This window comes from Microtus pennsylvanicus, chromosome 7, assembly GCF_037038515.1.
Source record: "Microtus pennsylvanicus isolate mMicPen1 chromosome 7, mMicPen1.hap1, whole genome shotgun sequence".
Lineage (NCBI taxonomy): Eukaryota > Metazoa > Chordata > Mammalia > Rodentia > Cricetidae > Microtus > Microtus pennsylvanicus.
This window is the reverse complement of record NC_134585.1, coordinates 78,209,696-78,232,812: the sequence shown is the minus strand read 5'-3', so window position 1 is coordinate 78,232,812 and position 23,117 is coordinate 78,209,696. Positions and strand designations below refer to the sequence as shown.

Below are 23,117 nucleotides of genomic sequence, written 5' to 3'. Positions count from 1 at the left end.
CACACATAACCTATGTGAAACATATAACCAAATGCAAATAGAATATTGATAACACACATATATATGACATAGATTGTCATTTTGTCATAACAAGCAAAAAGACACAAAATAGCCAAGATATGAAGTTTGCTTTATTCCCCAACTATATCTTCACTACACGTCTGCTAAATGAAAAGGAGGCAAAGTCTCACATAATAACACTGAATAACACTGATCTAGTCACTAGATGGAACTCAGTGTATGATGCTTGTAGCAGGGTTATTTGTTTTCATTGAAGGGGCAAAGCAGAAGTAGTAGATACTGAACGTGGACATGAGGGGATCCCCTGGCATGCTGTCTTTTTATTTTATTTCTTATAGTGTGTTAAGAAATTCCATGAAGTTGTACACTTGTAAAATGTGTACATTGGATATAGTTGTATTTGACAAGTTTACTCAATACTTACTCCATAATAAATGTTATAAATTTTTTCAGAACTGTATCTAGACAATTATGCAAGAATTCCAGATGACTTCAAAAGAGTCAAGAAATAGACAGGCCTATCTAGAAAATTGATTATAAATTTTTTTTATTTTAATATGACATTTCTATGCACATTCATCTTCACTTTTAATGCAACAGCAAACAAAACTCCAATGACTCTTTCAGAGGAAATTAATCAACTAATAAAATCCACAGGCGTCAACTTGATATAAGCTAAAATCATCTGAAAGGCAAGATTCTCAAATGAGAAAATGTTTCCAAAAGATGGGGCTGTTGGTAAGCCTGTAGCATATTTTCTCCCAGCCCATTGTGGGTGGGGCCATCCCTGGGGGGTGGCCCTGGGTTCTATAGGAAAGCAGGCTAAACAAGCCATTAGAAAAAGCCAGTAGGTAACACCCCTCCATGGCCTCTACATCAGAAACCTGCCTCCTGGGTCCTGTCCTGTTTGAGTTCCTACCTTGACTTCCTCAATGAACTGTGCCTTTGAATATGAATGCCACATAAATCTTTTCTTCCTCAACTTGCATTTTGTTCATGGTATTTCATCACAGCAATAGAAACCCCAACCCCAACAACAGGGGAAAACAAAACATCACAAATTGTATTAGTGATTTTAAACTGGAACCAAGACTAGAGGAACTAATACAGGATAATGTGGTTGTGAGCATAATGAGATAAATACACATGTGCAGACTCGACATAGGTGGTGATTCAAGACATTGCAGCTAAAAGGGAGGATGCTCTTGTCAATAAGTGAAGTTAGGTCATTTGCATTTAAGGGTGACAAAATTTAGGTTACTACTACTGGCCTTCAGAGGATTGCAGATTTTTAAAACTGTGAATGACAAAGCATTTTCAGAAATGGTTGACATTAGTTCCAGGTCTTTCAAGATGGAAAATAGGAGAGAAAAGCACTAGATATCAAGAAAGAACCCATTGGTTTAGTCAGATTAGCACTAAAACCTCCTATTCATCCTAAGACACAATGAGAGAATGAAAAGGCATACCACAGTTTTTAGTATACACATGTCTCATACTAAGAACATGCAGTTAAATTAATCTGTAAGTGAAGTTTAAAACTTTATAACATAAAAAACATCAAGTGTCTTGATTACACATATCCTAAAAAGCAATGACAAGGAAAGGGGTTTTTACTTCCCTAACTATAATTCATTCTCAAAAAACCAAAATAAAACAAACCAATTAAAACCATGAATTCCTCCGAGTGATAAAAATGTAGAATTCTGGCATTTCTTAATGGTGATATTTGATGCACTGTGAATTCTCATTCATTGCTGCAGGAACACTGACTTGGGAAATCACACTGCAGAATGATTTATACCCTCTTCCATAATGTGGACAAATTCATACTATCTGACCATTTTATTCTATTCCTGGGTATATATGCAAAATATTTTACTGCATCTTCAAACTTGAAGGATTCTAAAATAAAATGTTGAACAGACTAAGCCAACCATTAAATGGAAGGTAAGTTATAAAACTACAAAACCCCAGACAATAGCCACGCACAGTGTTAGATGTCAGATGGTTTCTTATTAGTGATCTGTTTTTTCCCCAACCCCCTTTTTCCAAAGCATCCAGGCTTGAACCAATGGCACTTTTGATATCACAGTTTCTTAAGCTCATCAGAATCCAGGTCTGGCTTAGTGTGTCCTCTACTCCAGCGTCTCTCACAGGCTGATTCCAGCTTGGGCTGTCAGCATCTCCTAGATCAACCCAACTTTGGGATTTAACATCTTCCCTGTCTGTTGCCAGGAGGCAGGTCCACACCCCATGCAGATGCTTAGGGACTTTCACTGCTGCACCTGCTGGACAGCTTGGCCTCTAACCTGGAAAGTATGACTTGCTCTTGTCCTACCCCCACCTCCCGCTTCTGGTTCCCTGATGAGAGCTGCTGTCGGCTCCCCACCCCGTTGCTTTTTTCTTTGAACTCCAATAAAATGGTCCTGAACTTTCCTTTTAAGCCTGGTTTTATTTCTTTTGTATATGGTATTTCAGAACTCACAAAAGAGACCCTGTGATTCTCGGTCAACCTACTACCAATAATACAAATTTTATTCTAAGTGTATGCAGATACAATTGCAAGAAATTAGTCATCAAGTAGTAAGTGAGGTTTGCCCTCAAAAAGTACCAACCTCTAAATCAGGTATACCATCACTCTCATTTAAAAGGAATAAAATGAACCATGCTCCCAATAATTAAGAAAGATATCAATTCTGAAAGAGAATTCTCTATTTCAGCAATAATGGGCAACATCTGGGAAATCAGTTCAAGGTATCCACACCTTTCATGGGACAATGCAGTTAAAGGGAAATCTTTTAACTGAATACTCTGAGCTTGGGTAGTTTCAGTTTCCTTTCAGGATTGGAAACTAACCATGTTAGTTTTTTCCTTTATATTTCATAAGTAATTTCTCTGCTAGAGAGCTGGGAGGAGAAAGGGAATTCCCAGAACTGGCCAGTATTTAAGAGAAACAAGCACAGCTAAAAACGGACAACAGGTTTGCACTCTGGCAAAGTCCTCTTTGAAGCTGCTTTCTTCCCAGCTCTTGCTCTGACTTGGCTCCTCAGTTTTTGTTAAGGTAAGGTCGGAGATGCATGGGTGGGCAGAGACTGTTATGGTTTAGTTTTTAAAATACTCTATCCAGGATGGAATGCATCTTAGTCTGGGATGCTGGATCAGCCCTAAGTGTGAAGACTGAGTCACAGTGTTAGCAGACAAACAATTGTTCATCTGTCAGTCAGAGGGTTTACTCAGTGTCCCATTTGCTTCCTGACGATGAGAGGCAGCCTGGGTAGGGACTAAACTGAAGGCTAGAAATGTCTTCCAGCTGTTTTTCTTTCATTGCTCGGTTATAACTTCTTGGCATCCACAATCACTGCTTAAATTCCTCTGCCTTTAAGACCTGCTGCAGGACCAAGCCCCTCCTGCTGTATCAAGGCTTAGCAAGGTGTCCCAGCACAGTGAATGGGCTCTAAAAAGGCAGTTCATGCCCCTGGGATAGGTCCTGGTGCCACTGTCAGGGCCCACTCCCCAAAAGATCAAGTCACATAACAGAGAAGGGGAGGTGGGAGGAACTGGGGTTGGTATGTAAAATCAAAAATAAATTTTAAAAAATAAATGAAAGCTGAAAGGGCTAGAAAATTAATATAGCTAAAAAATAAAAATGGGATCAAAGCATCATCCCATCCCCCACCCCCCACCAAAAAAAAAAAAAACCTGATGCAGCCCTTTCAGTCTGTGACCTGGGGGACTTTTAGAACAGCAGGCAACTATTTCTTGGCCTGAGGAAGAGCAAAGGTTGAGTTGCAATGTAAATATCTAAGATGCTGAAGACAAAACAAAAATGAAAGACAAAGAAAAGGTGAAACTTGCACAGCAGGGGACGCTTCCTGCCGCTACAGTGGGCTTTCAGCTCTGCTGTGGTCTCTTCAAGTTTCCAGGCCTCTTTTCCTTGGCAGTCACTTTTTTTAAAGTCAGTTTTTTAACCTCTTTGGCGCTCAGTTTAGTCCTGCAAACCCTGAACTAAAACTATATCTACAAGGAACTGTTTTCTTCCAGAGGTTTGTCCCCAGAACTCCTCAGCATTTTCTCTCATATTTCTTAGGAGTTTTCTTCTCTGTAGTCCCCCCTACACACACACACACACACACAGACACACAGACACACACACCACACACACACACACACACACACACACACACACACACACACCACACACACACCACACACACACACACACACACACCACACACACACACACACCACACACACACACACCACACACACACACACACACACACACACACACACACACACACGCGCACTGCAGTTGTCCATAGAGCTAAGAAGAGCATCAGGTCCCCTGGCACTGGTGTTACAGGTAGCTGAGTCACTTGATGTGGTGGGTTCACCCAAACCCAGGTCTTCTACTTCAGGTGCTTTTAACCACTGATCCACCACTCTAGCCAGCTCTCTACTGATAGAAATGTATATTGATAGGCTCCAAAGCCAGGGAGAAACCCTGTCTCTAAAAACCAAAAAAAAAAAAAAAAGAAAAGAAAGAAATGTATATTGATTTGTTTGCTTCTGACTTGTAGGAAGCATACTGAAAGAGCTGAGTGACATCATAATGCTAGTCAGTTGCAAGTCCGAGACTGCACATCAAGTCTAAATTACAGCAAAGCCAAAATGTGATTTTTAAAAATTTACAAATTATTTTTATTTTATGTGTATGGGTCCCTGGTGTCCTTGGAAGCCAGATGAAGGAACTGGAGCTACAGACAGTTGTGAGCCAACATGTAGGTTCTTGTAAACAAACCTTGATCCTCTGAAAGAGTTGTCTGTTCTTTTTAACAGATGAACCATCTCGCCAGTTCCCATAAAGTTATGGGACTCTTAACAGATACAGAGAATATATTCCTGAGTCCTGTGCTGATCTATGCAAGGCAGAGTACTGAATTTTGGAATGTGCCTGGAGAACATTAAATGTGCAGTGACATTCGTGATTTGGCTGCAGTAAAAGCATTAAGGATTCTATCTAGGCACTGTTTGGTGCTAACACGTAAAATACTATGATTACTAGAGACATACAATACTAATGTTCTTTATAAAGGCTGAACATTCAATTAAATTAGTTTCTTCCTCCATTACTGACATCATCCAAAATTACAAGGGCCTCTAAACCTCCATATCACATGCAGATGTGATCTTTCTTATCTTGGCTAATTGTAGGTCATCACTGAAAGCTACATCTATATAGTCTGCAAAAAATCATTTTAATTCCTGCTGTGTATAGATAAGGCAACTACTGATACGGGGTAGCAATATCACACCAGAGATTGGTTAGAATGGGCAAGCACTTGGCATTAGATTCTCAGTTCACTAAGATAAGGCTGTTTCCTGGCATGGGCTTGCACTAGGTACTTCCTAATGCCCATGGCTTGACATCTGCCATCTGTGGTGACTCTGCCACTATCTGCTCGTATCAAAACAGTTTCTGTTTCAGTTTCTTGGTTACAGGCATGATTTACCCTGCCCTGGCTCTGAGCATGAGGAGGAAATGTGTCTTTATGACCATTAAATACAACCGCAAGGAAACCCATCCTTTTTCATGGCCTGCTCGTGCAACTCATTCAGAGGTTTTCTTGTTACTATTTTGTAATGAAAAGTGAATTTAATGAAGATCATGGCTTTTTAATTTCTTTATTAAATAGTCAGTACTAAAATGGAAGATAGCTGTCTGTCTCCCCGATAAGTGCGGCCAAAAAGCATGTGTTACCTTTATCATTCAGCTTAAACTAATTTATTAGACAGTTGTCAGCTTACCAGTAATGATGTCTTTTCAATCATTTTGCCAATTACAAAATGATCATGCTTTGAAGTTTGGGATTAATAAAGGACATTCATATCTATGTAAAAATGTTTTTGAAAGTACCACTTTAATAAGAAAACATGTATAATGTCGTTGAAAATGATATATGTTAGAATTATGGCTTGGTGGCAAGGAAGTGGTGCAGTTTGGTCAGATAGCTCAGTAAGAGAGTGCACAACAAGTCACAGTCAAGCAATCCAAGGATACCAGTAGGTACACGCCAGGAAACATTAGCAAGCTGGAAGCCAATGGAATGAGCTAGACCCAAACTGTTAGTAGGTAGGCTAATGATAGGGGTTTCCTGAGTCTAACAAGAACTTAAGAGGCTGTAGTATATGCTATTACAGGTCTGTGAACAGGCAGGAGCTATTGTACTTTGCTACTTATTTTTAGTTCTTAGTTTTTAGTTTTCAATATCTCAGAAACTCAGGCAATGCTTTCAGATCATTTATTCCAGGATTCAGTGGGTAAAATCCCTTTCTTTAAATACTAGGAATTTCAGGTCATCCTATTTCTAGGAATTTCAAGTCATCCTGTTTCTTCTCCAGCAGACAAAGAAACATTTTAGACATGGCTCCAGAGATCCAGATGCCAGAACCCATGTGCCTCATTGAGAACAATGGGGAACAGCTAGTGGTCAATCAGGAAGCTCTGAAGATTCTGTCTGCCATCACACAGCCGGTGGTAGTGGTGGCCATTGTGGGCCTTTATCGTACAGGCAAATCCTACCTGATGAACAAGTTGGCTGGGAAGGAGAAAGGTGAGTAACACCAACAATGCTTGCTGAGTCCCCTCTGTCCACCCATACTGTGAGCATCCAGCTTAGGGTGTTGAAAGAGAAACTTGGGGACCCGTCTAGAGTCTGTGTTTGTGGCACAGCCACTGTTTGCATCTTTTGGTAGCTAAAGGGAAGCTCCCTGTCTGTGACTTAGCATGTGTTTATTCCTCAACATCTTCCCAGAAAAAGTAAAATATATTACCTTTATAGGAACTAAGACATCAATGAAATAAATTCAACAAAATAAAGCCAGTGAAATAAATTCAAACTCTTAAGTTTTTAGGAGCATAATATTGTATTTTTAAAATAGCATCAGATGCCAACTTTAAGTCGTTAATACTCTTTGCCCATTCCTTTACTTCTAATTATATCATCAATTGTCTGTTCTTCTGTCTTGCCAATTTGTTTCTCTTGCATCCTAGCTTAAATTCTCAAGGGAATTCCTGAATTCCAGATGCCCTCTTTGTTATCTTTTTGTTTTTTGAGACAGGGTTTCTCTGTAGTTTTGGAGCCTGTACTGGAACTAGCTTTTGCAGACCAGGCTGGCCTCGAACTCACAGAGATCAGCCTGCCTCTGTTTCCGGAGTGCTGGAATTGAAGGTATGTGCCACCACCACCTGACTTCCAGATGCCTTTTTACTTCAATTCCACTCCCTTTGCCTCTCAGGCTTTTCTGTTGGATCCACTGTGCAGTCTCACACCAAGGGGATCTGGATGTGGTGTGTGCCTCACCCCGAGAAGCCAGACCACACCCTAGTTCTGCTTGACACTGAGGGCCTGGGAGATATTGAGAAGGTAAGGAGAGAGGATTCTGTTTGGATTAGATTTATCTTCCCGGGTCTCTAAATACTCTTAGTTCAGGAATTTCTCTTCTCACCACCCATAAAATTGGCATTTCCAGTTGACCTGAGTGCACTTTTGCACTTTATTTTTAATAGGCAGAACCTGGATGCATGGAGTGAGAAAATACCTTCATAAAGCAGAGTCCATACTGAGAGTACTAGAGTGATGATGAACTCAGTACTTCCTAAGTACTGAAGCATAGTGAAATTTAAATCACTGCTTCAAACCCAGTCCTACAGAGAATGTGGACTAATAGTTGGCTACTGGTTAGATCAAGTTGCTAAACCATGCCTGTAGTACCTGTAGTTCCATGGTTTTGACAAAATAGATGTCTCTCCAAATGTTTTTCTGTTTGTCTTTCGCAAATAATTATGTGAACAGTGGACATACTGGCATTTTCTAGTTGTATACTGGTAAGCATTTAACACACCACTCACCACGAATAAAACACTTCAGTCTAAAGCACATCACTTTTTCCTAAATATTCTCATTCTTATTGACTTCAAGTTTCCAATGTAGAGTTCCATTTGGACCTGGGGAGATATGCCTTTTAACCAGTATGATCTGGTTCTTGGACATTACTAGAACTTTCTCTTGAATGTCCAGTGTGAAAAATTTTTTGTTTTTGCTTTTTCTTCATTTTAAAATTTCTGTTTTGTCAAGATTCACAGATGATAAGACATAATTTGAACTTGATTTACTCAATCTGCAGCATAGGAAAAGTTATTATGAACTCATTCTTCCACATTGTCGTGGAGTGAGATAAGATTGTTAATGAGACCACCTTATGGGTAGTAATAAGTAATACAGATATATGTACCATGCACATACGGCAGTCTGTTTTGCCCCTGTAAAACTTTACTTTTAAGTATTCTGGATGCCCTACTAACTTATTCATTTTGCAACCATCTAAGCGTGATTAGAGGAAAGACTAGTGTGTTAGCAAAGAATGATAAATCAGTAGTATGAAATTATTAATGGGAAAAGCATGCAAATTATTTTTCTTTGTTTAATATCTGTGTATTAACATTTTAGTTTTGGTGATATTCACTCAAGAATGTCCCAACGCGTGACTCAAATTTCTTCTGTTCTAGATTAATAAAAACAATGATACTCAGATCTTCGCACTGGCAATCCTTCTCAGTAGCACCATTGTATACAACACCATGAACACAATTGACCAGGGGGCTATCGACCTACTGCAGTATCCTTTGTGGTCCAGACCCGTCCTACAGTGGAGAAAACACACCATCTATTCACCTATGAGACTTTTTGGACTCATAACAGTTAAAACAAAGGGGCAATGGTAATGGCTCAACCAGAGAAATGTTTGTCACCCAAGAATGAGGACAGGAGTTTGGATCCATAACATCTATGTAAAAATCCAGGCATGGAGTCAGGCAGTGGTGGTGTACTCCTTTAATCCCTGCACTTGGGAGACAGAGGCAGGCAGTCCTCTGTAAGTTCGAGGTCAGCCTGGTCTACAAGAGCTAGTTCCAGGACAGGCTCCAAACTACAGAGGCACCATGTCTCAAATAAATAAATAAATAAATAAATAAATAAATAAATAAATAGCAAGCCAGTCAAGGCAGTGTGTACCTGTCACTCCAAGACTGGGAATAGGTGCGGCGAGTCTAAGACAGGAGGACTCCTGGGGCTTCCTAGTCAGCTCTAGAGCCAATCAGGTAATCTCACATTCAGTAAGAGACTGTCTCAAAACACAAGGTGGAGAGAACTAGAAGAAGATATCCAATACCAACGTCTGGCCTCAATAGATATGCACATCTGCACACACAAAACTGCGTGCACACATACACGCACACATACATGTAGATGGAGCAGCAGACTGTGTTCCCGCCCAGCTCCCGCCCAGCTAGCTTTATACCCGAAATAACAACACACAAATTGTATTCTCTTAAACACTGCTTGGCCTATTAGCTCTAGCCTCTTACTGGCTAACTCTCACATCTTAATTAACCCATTTCTAATAACGAGGTGGTGGCTTACCAGAAAGATTCTTAACCTGCATCCATCTTGGAGTGGAAAGCTATAGCATCTGCCTCACTTCCCTCTTCCTCCCAGCATTCTGTTCTGTCTACTCCACCTATCTAAGCTGCTGTCCTATCAAAGGCCAAGCAGTTTCTTTATTAATTAGCCAATGAAAGCAACACATAGACAAATGACCCACCTCCATCACACACACACACACACACACACACACACACACACACACACATCAGTTTTTTTTAGGCCACCCACAAGCTCCCAAATCATGACAGAAGATTTTTTATTAGTTTTGATTTCTCAGGATAGCTCAGGCATGTTTCTGGCTAGCTCTTTTAACTTGAATGAACCTGTTTCTCTTTATCTACCTTTTGCCCTGGAGCTTTTTACCTATCTTACTTCTGTATAGTATACTTTCAGTGGTTCTCACGTCTGCTGCCTGGCATCTGCTCGGCTTCTTGTCCCAGGTGTGTCCCTCATTCTCTCTTCCTTCTTCTCTCTTATTCTTCCCTTCTTCTTTCTGGATTTCTCCTCCTAATTTTTCCTCTCTGCCAGAAAGCCCCACCTATCCCTTTCCTGCCTAGCTATTGGCCATTAAGTTTCTTATTGAGCCAGTCGGGTACCTTAGACAAGATGAAACAGAAGCAACACTTCTGTACATAATTAAACAAATGCAACATAAACAAAAGTAAAGCAGCTCTACACAATTAAAGCAATATTCCACAGCACAAACAAATGTAACACACCTTTACGTAGTTAAAATAATATTCTACCACACACACACACATTAAAATATCATGCAGAGTAGAAACACAAGGAAACGAGCCCTCGAGTATGTCACCAATGCAGTGTTAATTCAGTTAAGTGCAGAAGGGAGCAAAAGAGGTTTAAGGAAGCATTAGATACAGCCCCACTTTTGCCAATTTCCTCAATTGTGTCTCAGCAATGTGACAGAAATGACAGATCTTCTCCGGACAAGAAACTCATCTGACATTAATGAAAGTGAAGAAGCGGCTGACGTGAGCTTCTTTCCAGACCTGGTGTGGACTCTGAGAGATTTCTACCTGAGTCTGGAAACAGATGGGCATGCCATCACATTAGATGAGTATCTGGAGAATTCGCTGAAGCTGAAGCAAGGTAACAGAGCTTCAGTCTGGGAAAAAGAAAGAAAAGTACCCAAGAACTTGTTTTTTAAATGGGCAACTAAGTATATAATTTTCCATATTTACCCACCTAACCCTTTTACAAAATTCTATTAGTCTCCAGTTATTGAAATTTCTTTAATTGTTTTGCTTTCCTTTCCTAGTTAGTCTTTATTCTTTATGTTTAATACAACATCAGGAAAAAGGACATTTATTTAAAGTGGATATAGATTATATTATGTTAAATCCTTTATTTCCTTCTGCAGGTAATGATGAAAGAACTGAAATATTCAATCTGCCACGACTATGCATACAGAAGTTCTTCCCAGTGAAGAAATGCTTTGCTTTTGATTTCCCCACTAAGAGAAATAAACTTTCCCAGCTTCAAACACTCAATAGTGATGAGCTGAGTCCTGAATTTGTGCAGGAGTTGTCAGAATTCTGTTCTCACATCTTCATACATTCGAAGACCAAGTCTCTCCCAGGAGGCATCCAAGTCAATGGGCCTTGTGAGTACTTTTTAAAAGGACTTTATGCCAACTCATAAAGAATTGAGGACACATAGAATTTTTTTGTTGATGATTGATAAATTGGTCAGTCATTGCTGGGAAGGAAATTCAATGTACCACAGATACCAAGCTTACCTCTAGTGTTGTTTTACTAAAACCTCAAAGTTGCATCATATAAAATCCTAAGAATGATGACATCAATTAGAGAAGTTTTACCCATTTATCTAGAAACAGATTATTAACTCATGTGTGTTGACAAAATTTTCCATAATATATTAATTATATTATTATTATGTGACATAGCATTTGATATGCATGAGATAAGATAAAATAAGGTAAGATAAATGCATACATGTTCCCTGTAGAAACAGAATTTTTCTGTTGCAAAAATTCTACAGATGTTGAATGTAATCCCATATTGTTTACAATCCTGAAAGGTGTATATAAATGCTATTTAATGTAGTTGATATTAAGAACCCCATGTTTTAGAACTTGGCAAATACTTTGAATATTGTGAAAGGAATTACTTCCATGCAGAAGCTGACAAGGAAGAAAAACACAGGAGTTTTGATGAAGAATAAGGTTTAGATTGCTGAATCCTATTTACAGAGGAAAGTAACTCATACCACCTTAACCATGCTAAAATAAAGCAAAAGGAAAAGAATGAATAGAATAGAAAACCGAGATAGAAAAAGCATAGGAAGCTTAAAGAATCAAAAATCTAAAGCATGTTAATGAGATGAGTGTTCATGACTTTTATATGATCACCTTATTTCTCTGTGGAGAAGGATAAAATACAGATCATCACATATGTCTTAAGAATTCCTCTGTTTTCTTCTTTCAACAAAGATTTGACTAGGTTTTTGTTATTTTTATATGTTTTTCCTCAAAGAAATAGCTACTTGTCATCTTCATCTTAAAATTCTTCAAAAGAACTTCTCTGGGCCACTTGAATTCTATGTAGAACGCAGAGGAACTGCAGGCAATACATAATTAGCATTCTCAGAATGATTCCATATTAACCTTTTCTGCAAATGATACAAGCATCTCTTCCTTCTCTGAAGGTCTAGAAAGCTTGGTGCTGACCTACGTCGATGCCATCAATAGTGGTGCTCTGCCCTGCATACAGAATGCAGTGGTAGCCTTGGCCCGGAGAGAGAACTCTGCTGCATTGCAAAAGGCTGTCACCCACTATGACCAGCAGATGAACCAGAGGGTGCAGCTGCCCACTGAGACCCTCCAGGAGCTGCTGGACCTGCACAGGACCTGCGGGAACGAAGCCATGGAAATCTTCAAGAAGCATTCTTTCAAGGATGAGGACCAATGTTTTCAGAAGGAGTTGGAGGTCTTTACTTTCTGTATTTGTTTGTAGATATCAGAGTCAACAGAAGGCAAGAATACTCTACAACTGGAAAATAGGATTAATTTAAAAAAATCAGTTTCCACTAGATGGGAAAGAAATGACAATCATTTGTGTGGCTTTGATGTGAGTTAATTTGCAAAATAGGAAAGTTTAAAAGAATATGGCCCCAAGGATCCTGACATTTTCAAAACACACACACACACACACACACACACACACACACACACACACACTCACTCCATTAAAAAACCTTGAATTTCTTTTCCCCTCACAGAAAATAATCATTAACAATGCATTTACTTTTTATTGGTCAAGTAGATAGAATTGCTTTGGCATCTACTAAGATACAGTGAAAGTAGGGTTAGTAGAATTATCAGATAGTGCAGCCAGTGACTCAATTTTACACACCTAGAAGTTGAAAACTCTGAAAGAAACATCATTAAACAGTTGGTTACATTTAAAATTGTGGTGCAAGTGAGAGCTCTGAAACCATAAAATCACATCTAAAGTGGAAATAGCATCTTGAGAAAAGAGTTTCAAGTAACCTCAATTAAATTCTGTGGAACACATATACACATGCACACACACACACACGAGAGAGAGAGAGAGAGACTTCCTGAGAATAAGAAGGGTTTCAGTAGATGGAGGAGAAAAGAAAAGTTCGTGGGGTAAATAAGAGTAAACCTCACTACATAAATATAGGAAAATATCAAGATGAATAGATTAAAGATACAAGCATGCTGGGCAGTGGTGATATATGCCTTTAAACCCAGCACTAAGGAGGCAGAGGCAGGACGATCTCTATGAGTTCAAGGCTAGCCTAGTCTATAGAGCTAGTTCTAGGACAGCCAGGGCTTCACATAGAAATCCTGTCACAAAAAAAACCCACCAAAATGAAACAAAACAAAACAATAATAAGAGAAATTTTTCTCACTGTTCCTTAAGAAACAACTTAGTATATTTGCTGTTAGAAGGGAAAACATTTCTAACTGCCAAGTAAACATAACTTCTCATAAAGTATTTTCTTGCAAATTTTTCAGCTTTGATAAGGATATAATCTTACACGCGTTTGTCCAAGTTTCAAAGGAAATAAAATGCAGATTCTTTTGAAAAACAATTCCCAGGAGCACTGAAGTATACCTAACATTTTCATGTTTTTTTCCCCCTTTTAAAGACCCTACTAAGTGGAAAGCAGAATGAGATTTGTAAGAAGAATGAGGAAGCCTCTGCAGACCACTGCTCAACCCTACTTCAGAGTATTTTTAAGCCTCTGGAACGAGGAGTGGCACAGGGGATCTATGCTAAACCAGGAGGCCACAGTCTTTTCCTTCAGAAGATGGAACAGCTGAAGGCACAGTATCGTCAGCAGCCAGGGAAGGGAACACAGGTATCCTTCGTTCCCGGTACAGGTGCAGTGATGTACTCTCTGTCTCTGTCCATGAGTTACTCTGCTTTTGGGTGAAAAGCACTTGGCTTCCAATGTTCTAGCAGAGAATGTCTACTTCCATGCCAGCGGTAGACGAAAGCAACCCATCGCTGTCATCACTAGACTTCAGCTATAGTCGTCAGCGTTTATGATCATCAGCGGGGCTCGTTAGGATTACACAAGGCAGAATCTCAATAAGTGAAGCCAATTTAGGGAAAGCCAATAATTGACTGTCTGAAAAGGTTTTTATTTCAAGAATGCCAGAGTTCAAGTGACGTCATCCATTTCCTTCTATTTATTTCTTTCCAACCTTTGCTTCATTTTCCTTACTGTTAACTTCATTTTCAAGCAATCTCCCTCGCCCCTGCCAAAAAATTCAACCAACCAACCAAACAAGACAAAAACAAAACAAAACAAAAAAATCCAAAAGTCTCTGACATGGCCCTAATTTAGCTTGCCTTTAGAGACTTATATCTCAGAGGAGGGTAAGCATATCGATTGCAGCACCCACATTAGTTTTTAAAACATACACATTTCAGTGTTTAGCCACCGGTACGTAAGTTTGTTAGGTGTAGCATCCCTGGGTGCTCTGATTGGCAAAGGCAACATCATTCCCGTGGCTGAAGACTAATGGACACACCCATCGTGTACAGACTTAGCATCCCCTAGGAGGGAAAGATAGTGGGAAAAGAAAGAAAGACATTTTTTTGGTTTGCAAATTAGCATTTCCTAGTTCTAACAGCATGTTTTGGGGTTCCCAGGCTGAGGAAGAGCTTCAGAAGTATTTGAAGACCAAAGAACAACTGAGCAATACAATTCTACAAACAGACCAGGTTCTCACAGCCAAGGAGATTGCGAGGAAAGGTGAGAAGGAAATGGAAGCAATGCATGGTGCACAGGATGTTGAAAGTTAACACAGCCTGCATTTGCAAGGAGAGGCCGCTGCTCTCACACCAGAGACTTGTGACTGACTTTCTTTTCTCCTCAGCTGAAGAAGAAAGAGCAGCGGCTGCCAGGGCTGAAGCAAAGAGGTTGGAGACAATTCGAATCCAGGAAGAACAAAAGAGAGCAGAGCAGGAGAGACTGCATCAAGAGAAACTGAGGCAAATGGAGAGGCAAATGGAGATTGACAGAGCAAACTTCCAGGCAGAGCAAGAGAGGATCAGGGCACAGAGGGTCCAGGTACTTGTTGAACTGTTTCCTCTTGGATGTTACTCAGCTACTCAATCTCCCATCTGTCAAGGTGACAGCATGAGGGCCTAAGGGGAAAGGTAGTCTCATGGGGCAGCTCAGGGCAGAGACCCTGAAGTCAGACTGCTGGATGTCAATCCCAAGTATCACCTTTTACTAAGTGTGTGTTTATGTAAATTGCCTCTTCTTTCTATACTTTAGTGCAATCTCTAGTCACTATGAAGCAGAGCTACTGTGTCCCCAGCTCTTAAGTGAATTAGTTCCCACAAGAATAACCCAAATACTGGTATCACACAGGCTTGCAAATGGGATCTCAAACATGGTTGGTTCTGCAGAGATAGTATGACACTCCTGGTCACCACTCATAAAACTGTCCCCACCCATCCCCTGACTTACCAGTATAGGCACAGGTATTAGCTTTGTCAGGAACTACCACTCTTTATTTTTCATATTCCCTTGCTCTCATGAAAGGCAGAGAGGGCCATCACTCCTATCAGTCAAAGAGTAGTGACATGGACCCTACTTCTTAGGTAGGACTCAGATGGCTGCGTTTGGCACTCTGGATGGCACCTTGTCACTCTGTGTACAGACTCTTCTTGTAGAAACATATCTGACAATATCCAATGTGTGAGAATTGAAGAGAATAGGTGACTGAGATTGCCAAGGTAATGTTTTGGTCTAGAGAGGAAGGTCATGTTGGGGTGGAATTCTAGAGACACTAACATCAGAGACTGAAGCATGCTGTGTCTGGAACTAGAGAAAAGGGTTGGAAAGTGATAGAAGTAGTTGCACAGATACCGATGAAGAGTTGTTCAGGGATTGTCTATTGCTACCATAGAGTAGTATAAGTATGGATGAGCCAATGATTAATGAATGAGAAAAGAGTTGGGTGTCATTTATTTTTGTCAAACTCCATCAATTCTGTTTATTTCCTCTTAGGAAGAGATTGAGAGGATCAAGGCAGAACAAGAAGCTCAACTCAGACAAATCAATGAACAGCTTCAAAAAGCAAGAGAAACAGTCTATCACCCACGACCACATAACGAATGTATATTAATCTAACCACCAAAGGAAGGACTTCCTTTCCTTGCTGCTTCTCATTGAAGACACAAAGGAGCAAGAGACTAAAGGACTCGAGACAACCCAGTAGTTATAAAACCCAATGCCCCTGTCTAACTGTCATATTTGTCTTAAGGTATTTTAAGTTGCCTACACAGTGTTAACCTGATCAATATCTTGAACTCACATGTGTATCTCTCCTGTTGGTGGACAGAAAGAAAGTCCCAGTGAGAAATCAGAAACAATGCATATTTCTCGACTGGATGGAGTAGTACTCTTAGAGCAATGTGACTCCTCAGTACTGGAAGTGGGCCATTTGCATGTTCTCTTTTGTCTATGTTTCTTCTTTGGGAGCTCAATAACATTATAGTCAGCCTTGTCATAGGCCCAGCTACCATGCCATTGACTTACAGATAGATTTGTTTCTACTGATTGTTTTCTTTGCTAGCTGCACATTTTATCTTTTGTTATGTTCATTAAAGAAATTCTTCTTCACAATACAGTGCTTCTGATACACAGAATTGCCATTTGGCTCTGTCCATTTCAATAATTCTTCCTTAAAGTCTACACCTGCCTGTGAATATTGCTCACTTTGCACCGGATTCTCAAATAGCAATTATACTGATTTTTAAATTATTTTAGCAATTGAAAAATTAAAAATTTTAAATGATTTCTGATCATTCTAAGACTGTCTTCTATTCACACATCTAGTTGGTTATCTCTTTAAAATATATAACTGTACTTGTTTTTTTCTGTGTGTCCCACAGTTCTTTTAATTAAATGCTGTGCTTTGTTGGTAGCAGAGCTAAGACTTACAGATTTATGCTTGGAATGTGCATTTTCCTTTTCTGTTAAGATGCTTCTGACCATTGGCTTATTGTACTTATTCAGATGTAAATAGACTTTAGTTTGTTCTAGTAGAATAGCTCTTGCCTGTATCCACCAAGGAGCTAACAGAGAGAGAAAGAAAGAATTTGCTTATGTAAGTCTCATTCTGTTGCTCAATAAAATTGAATGTAAATGTAAACTGTGTTAAATTGATCCTTCTGTATGCCTCAACTTAATATACTACAATTCTTGCTCATACTGAAATTAACATATAAGACAGAAACATCCTAGCAGAAGCAAGAAATGAAACTGAAATAAAGCGAAGCATTTTCAGCATTTACAAATATGATGGTTAGGATTTTTTTCACTTTAATTAAATGTTTACCATTGAGCTTGAATTGTGACTATTTAGTTTAGAATAGGAACTTAAGTTAAACTAGTTCCAAGACATTGTAGTCCAGATAGACAGCTCAGAATAAGTAGAGAAAACAATCTGCAAGAATATTCAACAAAGTGAGTGATTACTTCTGGAGGATAGCATTAGGAATTTTTTATATATAGACCTCTCTCTCTCCTATCTATTATCTATCTATCTATCTATCTATCTATCTATCTATCTATCTATCTATCATCTATCTATCTATCTACCTATCTATCTACCTATCTATCTATCCATCATCTATCTATCTGTCTTTCTCTCTGTCTATCTATCCTATTTTGATGAAAGGATTAAATTATGTTAATAATGCCAGTAGTTTTTAAGGAATAGTGATGGTGAAAATAAAAGAGAAGAAATGAACATAAACTATTAATTCCACAATGACTGTTGGATAAAAACAGAAGGAACCAACTTCGGTGACCAAATGATGGCATGTGGTTAGATTGTTGCTGTTATGCCCAGATCATGGAGATCCCCTCCCCTCCAAAATAACCAACTAAAGGACTGAATTCTGCATGTAAGAGCAAAAGTCTTTATTCTTACACAAGTTTGTAAACTTGGACTCTCTGTGTGCCTAATGTATTGGAGTGATTGGAGAACTCCAAGCTCAGTTAGGGTTGGGTTTTTATAGTAGCAAAGGTAAGGGTGAGGGATTTCTAAGGCTCAGAACACCTGATTGGCTGACATTTGTCTAGGAGTGTCCTGGTGAAAAAGCACTGGGTGTTTACTGACAGGTGATCCCATCTACAATGATTGGAATGTTAGGGTTTTCCTTTGGGTGGTCTGTTCCTGGGTGGTGCCTGGATAGTCTCAGTTTGTGGTCTTTTCTTGGAACCAGGGTAAACTACTGAGACTCAGGCCTCTATTGAGCTTGTCATGGCTGGGTTCTACAGCTGCATGTTATGCCCATAGTTCAGCCTTTGATTTTGGTTCCCACATACTTGAATCTCAGGACACACTGTACCTCTTTGGGCATTCACTAGGGGCTTCAGCAAAAGAGCAGCAATGTGCACCCCATTATCTTCTTCCTAAAGTGGGCTTATAGAATGAGAGACTAAGCCCTAGGCTCTCTGCAGAGATATTGCAGTACAGTTGTTTCTTCTTGACTGCTAACTTCAATCTCAGATCCGTCTTGACATATTCCGTCAGTCCTTGCAAAAATAGAAAAGATGGCTTAGTTGCTGGAATTTGTACTTTGTATGTTTTTTAAAATATAGCCATATTCCACAATAATATGGAATATCCATATCCCTTTGGATTAAGTAACTGTAAAAATAACTCTCAGGTTTGCTCTTATTTCTTTATCCTATACTTTTAAAACATGTATGACCCATGCATGCATCAACATAATATGCTAGAATTAATCTTGTTCTAGTTAAATTTGGCGTTAAAATCTCTTCTTAGGTTTTATTGTCTTAGTTCTCCTTTGCGGTAAGAACAAAAATCTCCATGCAAACAAATAAACAATAAAACCCTTACACCTTATAACTTTGTATATATTTCATATATTCTCTCCCTTAGAAGTCAGTAATATACACCTGCAATGCAACACCTACTTGTAGGGCTCAGAAAGAACTGTGGAAGAGGGGCAGGAAGATTGTAATATGCAGAGGGCATCAGGACCCTTGCCTCCAGATAGTGTCCTCTAGACAGAACAGGGAAAACATACCCCAAAACCCACAACATTATTGTTTTCTAGAGAAGATCAGCATATTGGCAGCACCAGATGTGGTGCTAACATGGATGGGAAATTCCACATAATTGCACTCCAAATGAGGAGCTGCAGGAAGGCAATGGCTGATTTGAGGGAGAATCAGTTCTTCCAGGAAGAGCTCCCATGTAAATTGTCAAATTCCAAGTGATCAATTCTGGACACATGTTCATATGAGCAATGCTAATAATGTCCATATGGACTCAGTAAAAGGTGTGTGTGTGTGTGTGTGTGTGTGTGTGTGTGTGTGTACATGTGTGTGTTCACTGCTATATTCCAAGCACAGAGAACCAAGATTTGTTCCTCCTCAGTAAGATGGTATTGGATATTGCCAACAAATGTGCAACCTCCCTCCTATCTGTCAGCAGTCTTCCAGGTCTCAAGTTTTGTAACACTGTTTCCCTCATCTAAATTACTCATTTTATTTTATATAATCCTATACTCTTGGATTATAATCTTGCTGGAGATGATTATAGTATTTATAATTATGTTTGCATGTTTGTCTCTGAAAATAATCACATTGTTGTTCTAAGGAAATATTTATCTGTATAATGAAGACAGTGTCTAGCTTTTAATAAATGGGTTCTGACAGTTTTCTGAATTTAGTTGAGTAGCTTGCATGCCCCTGATATAACCACAGTTAACACAATTTTTCTACAGAAACATTTTTAATTCTGGACTTATTATATTCTAATGGACTATAGTAAGCATTTCACTGACACTGAAAAAAAATGTCATTTTCTTCTCTACATACAAGATAGTATAATTGAGGTTCTGAAAGGATTGGTACTAATATACAGAATTAGATTTGACATTTTTGGTTGTCTTCAAACTTTTGTGATTTGTTTACTATTGAATGGCATAAAGTCCAGCTCAAATAGTTAATACGTGTAGAAGAAATGAAGAATGTCCTCCTTAGTCCCTTGCCTTCATGTGCCTTCTAGAGTGACCCAAAGAATGACTCATGGACCTTTGGCCTCGCTGTGCTTCTAGGCAATACTTGTCTACATGAGTGTGAGCACCACCAACCTCCAGGCCCTGTAGCAGCTGCAGTATCCTTCCATATTTCACTAAACTTCCAGTAAGGGAAACTGCGACTTTCTCCTTTATTGAAACTTAGTTACAATAAAAAGACAGTAGACAAAAGCTAATACTACCAATATAGTTTAAATTTTGGTTTGTAAATATATAATATAAGCATTTATCTGTGACCCATTTATGTAATTGAACCAGAGCTAACAGAGGCCAAATCCTCTTTGATCTGAAATAAAATGAGAGGTGGAGTTGGGGGCTGGGGCGAAGGGAAGACTCAGATGTATCTACATGTTTATTTCCAGATCTCGTTTGATGTAATCAGGATTCTATTCTGTATCTGGAAATAGAGAAAGAGTCCATCTGTAAAGATGTCAACCTAGAGGAGAGTTTGAACTGATCCCAGTTATCAGAGCAAGGTCTGGGAAGGGAAGGGCTCAGAAGAAGGCAGAAACTTCTAAGTCCTATTATTTTCCAATTACATCAAGTTTTGCTCTGATATTGGTGACTGGTGGCTGGTTCCTGTGAATTGTTATTACTTGAAAGATTCTAGTGGTTGGAGTTTAAAATCATCTAGGAAATTTATTACTCAGCACTGGACTAAGTCATGTTAATAGAATTAGTATGGAATAAAAGTGTGTAGAGAGCTTTCAATGCCAAAATTTTCCAACGCTTACAAATTCTTGCTCTTCATTATGTGTTTTGACCAGTTTTTAATGTTAAGCATAGCTTATGAGACTGGAAGTTGCTATAAACAGAAAATCACAATGAATTCAAATGATACCTAAATTGTTTCATGCAATATATTTTATTACTGGATGAACTATCTCATACGTCAAACAAATGAAATTCAGACAGCAAATGATGCAGAAAAATCATAGATATTACTTTTCAGTAAAATCATTAAATTTTTCTTTTTATTTCTTCATATGATCATCTTCATTCTCCAGCTTAACGTAAAGAGTTATTTTAACATTATAAGACTAAAACGTGCTATTTACCAGCATAGATAATTGATGGCATCTAGGGGAGATATCTATTTCATTTATTCATTACCTGTTATGTGAATAAATGTGTGTTGAGCATAGGATATATAGAGACACATATGGGTTTGGACACGTATGATAAATGTGCTAATTTGAAAAAAACCCTCAAGTTTCTGGGTTAATTTAAAGGAAGTGGGTGGAGACGCTTATGGAAATTTTTGCTTATGTTTACAATCTACTTCTATATTGACTTCAATAACTTGTTTTCATCCTGACATTTTTTTTGCTTTCAAAATGCTGTCCTTATTCCTCATATTACTTTATTTAAAGTCTCCTTTTCACTCCTGGTGCTATGATAACAATCAGAAGTAATTCTGAGATTTTAAAATATTTTATCCATCGACTATTCAACAAATATTTAAGAAACACTCTGGGGCAGACACTACACAGTGGCTGAGTAAAATAACACAGTAAACATTTGGCAGAGTCAAAAGTACAATTCAAAGTATGCTGTAGGGATGCAAACCACAGGGAAAGGTCAGGGAAGGTTTCTAGGTAGGGAGACAGGGGTATTGAGATGAAGGAACAATACATGAACTAAGGGTTAAAAGTTAGATAGTCACCAGGCAGAAGAAAAATAATGTTCAGGTATATAAAAATGATCAGCTGGGTGCTTAGGGAAGTGCATGGCAATCTGGTTGTCTGATACCTGGTGTGAGTTGGGTCAGGAAGAGTCTAAGGGACTGAGAGAAGAGCTACTGTTGGGGAGTATTCATGTCTCATGAGAGTCTAGACTTTAGTTTATCCATGGCTAGAAAGAAAACACAAGGTATTTCAAGAAAGGATGTGAAGTCTACTGGGTCCAGTGTCTGATTGCATAGAACAATGATGTATTCAGAAAGAGGCTGAAGTCATGTCTGCTGCTCTTTGTGCTTCCTTGGGCAGTGGTGTTACTCTTGAAATTCCTGGACAGTAAGGCAGCAATGGGAAATTAATCCTTTAGTTAGCAGTTTCACTGATGAATACAAGCTACACAAGGTAATGGGCAGAGCTCATCTCTTTGGAGGCTGAAGAGGAAGCAGGTATTTCTCTCTTTCCGCGGCATGCACACTGTGCTGAATCTGAAAACTAACAAGTGGTTAGCTGTGGTTTCACATCAGCTAAGCATAGCCTTTCCCAACGCAGCGCAAATTCAGCTCTTAATGGCTCAGGGAGAAATTAGCCCAGGCAGTCTTTTGTCTTCTATGGCCTCTGCATAGCACTAAGTGAGCCATGAAGGAGACACTAAAAAAATTGTAAAGAACAACAGAAAAGTAAGAGCCAGCTGTGGATAATAAAGGGGGAAGCTTCAAGTTAAGTATTAATCAAACGATGGAAGAAATAGAAAGGAGAAAAGAAAACCGCCCAAGAGCAGGAGAGGATGCTGGAGTCCAGACATATGTATGGCTTATTAAAGTCTCAAATCCATCTAGATTCTGCTGAAGTCCTTGAACTCACCTTATTACAGTGCTCCCACATGCTGGGTCATTATTTTCTGGGAATTTCAGGAAGATCTCAATTGTGCTCCATTGAACAGGGTCTTAGTTCTACATTCCCGTAGTTTTTACCATCTTGCTACAGGAAACAAGTCAATCTGAAACGGATCCATTTGGTTTTGAAAAAAGCATCATAAAAATGCTTTTTTTTTCATGAAAGTTATCAAGCTTGTATTTTTTCCCCGCAATTTGCCCAAATCACCCTGATTAACTGCAATAAATTGCGTTCATGTCCCAGCCTTGAGTCTGACAACTAGTATTTTACAGAGTTCACATTTTCCATTGCTTGGTGGGCTAAATCTATATCAGTTAACTGACAGATGGGCATCAAACCTACATTCCCAACTGAAGAGTAACCTTTAGAAATACTGAGGGATGGTTCTCAGGCCTGCC

General features: G+C 39.0%; 1 protein-coding gene across 2 annotated transcripts; it reads left to right on the top strand.

The window, feature by feature from the left end:
* The first annotated feature begins 2,856 nt into the window (after positions 1 to 2,856).
* Positions 2,857 to 17,217, top strand: LOC142853814 (guanylate-binding protein 5-like). Of its 2 annotated transcripts, none has more exons than XM_075978983.1 (11): positions 2,857 to 3,085; positions 6,427 to 6,638; positions 7,324 to 7,451; positions 8,594 to 8,703; positions 10,447 to 10,640; positions 10,912 to 11,154; positions 12,219 to 12,499; positions 13,692 to 13,904; positions 14,705 to 14,807; positions 14,932 to 15,125; positions 16,074 to 17,217. In XM_075978983.1, exons 2-11 carry the CDS (start codon positions 6,449 to 6,451, stop codon positions 16,194 to 16,196), a joined length of 1,779 nt encoding a protein of 592 aa, XP_075835098.1. In that variant the 5' UTR covers positions 2,857 to 3,085; positions 6,427 to 6,448; the 3' UTR covers positions 16,197 to 17,217. The 2 variants fall into 2 exon arrangements, with proteins under 2 accessions (XP_075835098.1, XP_075835097.1); XM_075978982.1 differs by having other exon boundaries at positions 2,996 to 3,085; positions 6,430 to 6,638; positions 16,074 to 17,216.
* The last annotated feature ends 5,900 nt before the right edge of the window (positions 17,218 to 23,117 follow it).